The following is a 6257-nucleotide window of genomic DNA, read 5'->3' as shown; positions in this document are numbered from 1 at the left end:
TTATTCACTGTAGTCCCAAACAGCATTTTTAAAGTATCCTATTCAACTATGTACATCCACAATATGAAATAACAGCACTAATTATCTCACATAAATTAGCCCCACGCCACTCTGGGACCGCAGACTGATCTTTGTGTAGACCTAAGTGTTATCATCATGTGAATAGTCTTATTCCGATGGTGTAAAACACAATAAATCTATTAGCTATGTGATTAGCACACAAATTAACTGGAAAGTTTTGGCTTTGGCTCTTCATCTCATCTTTAAGATGTTTTGTCATTTCCTGTGTTACAAAATAATGCGGAGCTTCCCATCCCCCTCGGGGGCTCCGTGCCTCAGTTTGAGAGCAAGTTCCCTAATTTCTACATGAAATACACCATGAACCCTACACACATTAAATGACACAGCTGAGAGCCAGACAATGGCAGCCAGCGTATGGACCAGCATTGTACTGGTGGCTCTTCTCAGAATGGGTAAAGGTAAGGAGGATGGGAAATGGGACTCCTAATGTTTACGCTCTCTCTCTCCCTCCCTCCCTCCCTCTCCTCAATCTCTCTCTCTTTCACTCCCATATTACCTGGACTACGCACTGTTTGTACATTTTGACACATGCAGGCTGTACTCAGTGCTCAGCATTGTGGGTGTGCATCATAAGACACACATGCATGGTGGCAGAAATCCATAGAATAAACAGATGTTACTTTCCTTTTATATACATTTAAATGTTTAATGCATCTGGAGTAAAAGTAAATTCTGATCAGGTTTGAGTAAGTCTACAGAATATTTCTCTCTATAGACTATTTGTAGTGATGAATAGAATTCAGAAAAATATTTTGGAGTAACAAACTATTAATTCTGTTATGGTGTTAATGAACAGTGGTTTTGGATCACATGTATTGTTAGGAATCAACAGTAATTTAATGTTCTTAATGTATATAACTGGTATTCTTTAAAGGAAATCTCTCGGAACCCACCGTGTTCTCCAGCGAGGGACAGACGGTCACTCTGCCATGTCACAGGACGTCCACTAACTGCTCCAACACCACCTGGAACTATGGAAGTGACAAAACCATTGAAATAGTTGCACATGGGATGGTCAGAAATAACCTGGCTGACAGCAGAACCAACCGCCTGAAAGTGGAGTCAAATTGCTCTCTAACGATTCTTAATGTAAAACCTGCAGACGCTGGGCAATATAACTGCCGGGTGTATAGCAGTCAATCAGCATACAACGACTCGTTCGTTTATCTCACTGTTCTGAACAGTAAGTATTTCTGTGAATCCCAAGGAATGCAAGGATTTGGGTCACAGCAATATTTTAAATACTTAAAAGAATGACATTTGGAAACAAATGCTGAAGAAGTTATTCTGTTTTAAGTTTTTAAGGCATCTTAGGCAGAAGAGTCTTACGTAGACATAGACATTAAAAATTACTTGGTCATAATTTCTTTAAAAAAAATAAATAAATAATGCTAGCAACAAAATTTTTTTGCCAAAAACAAAAGTATTGCATCATTAGTGCTACAGATTTCACCATAGACCTGCTATTTATAGATGGCCAGTGCTGTACATCTACTGGAATGACTCATCATCCGCGACATGCTTTTCCTACTAAAAGGGTCATGTCTTCATTCCATACATAAAGAGCAGACAATACATGGTTCCCTAAAACTAATCTTCTTTCTCTTTCTTCCCCAGTCACTTCCTCACAGCTAAAACCTGAGACATTGAACTGCTGCCTGCACACATATGAGTTCTGTACTAAACATATAAATGAAGACATGAAACTAACTTGGCTGAATGATGATGGCAGTGACCTAATGCAAGATACCAGGTACAATATCACACAGACCAGATGTCATTCAACTCTGACTGTGACTCTGGATCAGTCAGACCACAACAGGAAGTGGACGTGTCAGCTGACTGTGGATGGGAGACTGGAGAGCTCAGCCAGCTACATAACCACTCTCTCTGGTAGGGACTCCTCTTCTCCTGTCTCACTTAGAATGGTGCCAGAAAAGAAAAACTATATTCATATAGTATCAAACAATGGTTACGGACTCACATTCAAAGTAGCAGACCTGCCCTTCATAGTAAGAGTAATAGTACTGCATCTGCAATGCCACATATGTGTGTCAGGACTGGTGTCCATCCACCCCTGTCCTACGTGCTCCATTTTGACCCGCAGGTGGCTGGCCATCCTGTTCCCTCTTCCATCTTGTCCCTTAGCCCGAGCGTGTTTCTTTTGCCCCCTGAACCGCCCCATAGCTCACTGGGTTGATCAGGTAGCTCAAAAACCATTAATGCTCTGGGCATGGGTTTGAGGCTGGCCAGGGGTCATCCTGCCCTGCAAAGAGGTCCTCCAACTCACAAATTTTGGGGGTGGTGGCAGGACTTGCACTCCAGCCACCAGAATATAACTCACACTATTTCATTCAGACTAAGGTGGTGCTGAGGAATCACTGGCTGCCTATAGGTCTCTGAGGTGGTTCGTCGTGTTTTGGGTGCAAAAACATTCTATAATCAGTCTGTGCTCCTTACTTATCCTAATGTAGTAATTCCCAGTGTGTGGGAATTGTGTGTTAGTATAAGTTACTGCACCTGTTGCCTGTTTTCCCTGCCCTCCCTTAATTGTCTTATGTGTCACATCTGCCTCTTCCTTATCTCGCTTGTCTGTTGTAATTAAGTACTTGCCCTCCTTCTGTTCCTTGCTGCTTCATTGTGAATGTTACTGTGTGTTTGACGCCCTGCTCTTTTGCTCAGTCCTGTTCCCTATGTTCTGCTTAATTCCGTAGGTGTGTTTATTCTATGGTTTTTAGCTAATTCCTTTTTTTTCCTGTTGTTTTTCTGACCCCTCACGGTCCTTTTGTTTTCTAGTTTTACCCAGATTGTTCAGTTTCCCCATTGAATCCCTTTTTCTTGGAGCTTTTAAGTGGATCGTCACCTTTTTCCCCCGCCTGCACCATGCACCAAAATATGCTTGGATTTTGCCAACATACGGCAAGTTTAAAGGTGCCATAGAATGCATTATTCAAGTATTTTAAATAGTTCTCTGGTGTCTACGTAGAAGGTATATTAACTTGGTTCAGTCGAAAATCTAAATGAATCTGTTTTACAGGCCAATTAAAACAGTTACTTGGCCCAAGAATGAAACAGGCCATTTTCACTTTTTTTGTTGGGCTTATTAATACGTTGATGATCTCTGCTCTGATTGGCTGCTTTACAGTGAGCCACTGTGATAGCTCACACAGAACCCACATCTCTACAGCATGAGCCAAATATTTTTTAATAACTATGTTTCTATACACTTGATGCGTGTAGTGAATCAACTATAGCTTATAAGCAGAATAACTTTGCATTGTAAATAAAAGCCATGCCGCAGGTCTAATAAATAAAATACTGTGGCGCTCGAGTGGCGAAGAGATCATGAGGCGGACAGCAAAGTTCGGTTATTAGCGCTGAAACGGCAGCGGTAAAACAACAAGTGAAAGAACAATAAACTCACTTACACACAGACGGGGAGAATTTAAGGAGACAAAAGCGGATAGAGGCAATAGAGACAGGGCGCACCGAGTTATACTCTTCTCTTATACTTATTTTGTGGTCAGCAGCTTATAAAAACTTAAAATCCAAAACAGATCAAAATAAAACCAACAAAACAGAATACATATGAACCTTTACTCTAACTTCCGGTGGAAACGCATGCAGGTTCTCAAAAGGCAACGAGCGAGAACCAGCTCAGCACTAGCTCCGTGTTGGTGGAAATGAGGCACATGTAACGGTTTTTAGATGCACCTGTAAAGCGGAGTGATACAGTTAATGTGAAATGCCCGAGTGATGTCATACTCTGATAACCACACTCATAGAAAGCTTCTTGTCCAATTAGATTTCTTGGTCGGAACTAACTGTTCTATAAAACCTATTATATTAAAATTTTAATACAATAGTTCTTAATAACGAACGCACAAACTGTCCATCCACTCAGCTCTAAACCCCACCTGAGCAGGCCTGCCAGTCTGTGGGCACAGTGCCTCCTCTGTCCATCCACTCAGCATGCTCTCTGCCCTGTTAGCTGTGCAGACTAGCAGGTCCCAGGCCACTGCATGCATGTCTGCATGACAGCTTTAATTAATTTGCATAAGGGGGTAAACATGTAGGATTTACACTAGAAAGAGGGAACAACAGTGTTTGAGACTCACAGTATGTGAGTTCCATGTAGGGTGACCACCTAATCCATGTCAGGAGGGACACTATGAGCTACAACAGGATTTGTAAACTACCATTTCATACATTTCAATTAAAAGGACCAGGATTTCACTTAAGCACTGGGCTCTTGCCGTATGCTGACTGGTCAGTCTCCTATAATCATGCATATGTGTCAGTAATGTTAATGCGAAACAGCTGGATGAGTCTTTCAATCTAGGAACTAACCAAACATTTTAGCAGAGCACAGAACCCTTTCAGCTTTAATAGTAGTTCGTAAAAGCTGAAGTAGCTCATAGTGTCCCTCCTGACATGGATTAGGTGGTCACCCTAGTTCCATGTACTAAACTCTTTATTCAGCTATGCCGAGGTTAAGTCAGATTTTCATTCTATGGCACCTACATAATTACGTGATAAATATAAATTGTCAGTATTTCATCCTGGTGGAGACAGATAAGTACAGAGAGAGTATCGAGAGTTTAAGGCAGTGTGACTGGTCACCACCAGTTTTTACCATTCACATTTTGAATTGGTTTACATGAATAGTAGTGAACTATATATGCCCTAGAAATGTGTGTATATTAATATACTATGTATAATCTCTATGGCTGCAGTTTGTACATACATGTAGCTTGTGTACATATGTCCATCCATCCATACCCCATGACAACACAGGGAAAACGTGCAAACTGCACACACATGGAATCTCAGCAGAGACTCAATCCCAGGTTCCAGAGGCGTGAGGTGACAGTGCTAACCACTGTATGTATGTATATTGTTTATTTATTTTAAATAATTTATTGTTTGTGTGTTAGATGTATATTTTGTTTATTGAAATATTGTCTATTTTTGACTGGATTGTCTGTTTGATACCTCATCACAATTTGCATAGTGGTCCTGGAGAAACAACATTCCATAGACCATGTGGGGCATGGTACACAAATGTTTGTGCTCATGTATCCCTACGTGGTGAGATGACAATGAAGAATCTTGAAATCCGATTGGTCAGTCATCATCATGTGATCATTTGCGACCGCAGGTCCTTGCTCAATCTGTCTAATTTTCTTTTCCAGATCCGACAGACTTCACTCTGATTGCTGTAGTTACTCTGTGCGCAGTCCTGTGTGTAGGAGTCTGCATCACAATAATTATAATAACTTATAAAAGAAAGGAGAAGAGGGGAGATGTGACAAGAACAGGTGACACAAAAGAAGTCCAACTAAAATAATATTAATATTGATGAAGCTATAGTTTAATTACAAAACCTCACCGGCTTTATGGTCACGATGACATGTAGCCATGCTTGATGGATGAATAATAGCATTTCTCCATTTTTCAGAGGATCACAGCACCCCTTCCTCTCAGGACAAAGTGAGCAAACCCATTTTCTGCTACAGTCTGATATTTTACTCATGTCTGTGATGGTCCCTACAGTCACGCTGCATTTGCTTCCCTTTAGGTGGAAACTGGGACCGTGGTGTACGCTGATGTTTGTGTCAGAGTGGATGGCCGGCAGGAGAAGGGCAGAGACCACGTCCACCCCGACACCGAATATGCAACCCTCAAAGTCTGAGTTTAACTTCCCAGATGGCGTGTGTGAGCTTTACCAACTCAGAACTGAACCCAGAACAGTTATCTAACAAAATATCCAAATACATTTTCCACTGTGAGCCCAAGGTAACTCCTTTTTTATTTCTTTTGTCTTTCCTGCATATCCCAGTTTTCCGCTATATTGATAAACTGGATTCTTTTGGGTTTTTTTTTTTATACCACCTGGAATAACAAAATATTCATGATTTATGTCTTTTATTAAACAAAATTGATTAAACTATTGATTCACTGATATCACTAGTGTCTTTAAAAGTTAAAAATCATACCACAGCCATGAACACTGAAAATTTTAAAAATAACATTTTAAATCATGTTTGGCCCAAACGGAGAGGGTGAACAGAAACATCATAGGGTCAATATGACGGCCGTGACGGGGCCAAAATCAGAACCTAGTGCTGGATTTGTTTCGACTACTGTAGCCTACATAATCTGGGAAAATACAG

General features: G+C 40.8%; 1 protein-coding gene across 1 annotated transcript; it reads left to right on the top strand.

Annotated features, from left to right (window-relative positions):
* Positions 1 to 336: 336 nt before the first annotated feature.
* On the top strand, positions 337 to 6038 carry LOC111838830 (uncharacterized). Its single transcript, XM_023802190.1, has 6 exons — positions 337 to 479; positions 956 to 1264; positions 1699 to 1974; positions 5277 to 5402; positions 5543 to 5574; positions 5663 to 6038. The coding sequence occupies exons 1-6, from the start codon at positions 422 to 424 to the stop codon at positions 5774 to 5776; spliced, it is 915 nt and encodes a 304-aa protein (XP_023657958.1). The 5' UTR covers positions 337 to 421; the 3' UTR covers positions 5777 to 6038.
* Positions 6039 to 6257: the final 219 nt, after the last annotated feature.

This window comes from Paramormyrops kingsleyae, chromosome 14 (genome assembly GCF_048594095.1).
Source record: "Paramormyrops kingsleyae isolate MSU_618 chromosome 14, PKINGS_0.4, whole genome shotgun sequence".
In the NCBI taxonomy this organism is placed as follows: Eukaryota; Metazoa; Chordata; class Actinopteri; order Osteoglossiformes; family Mormyridae; genus Paramormyrops; species Paramormyrops kingsleyae.
The sequence above is the reverse complement of the archived record's forward strand: the minus strand, read 5'-3'. Positions and strand labels throughout refer to the sequence as shown.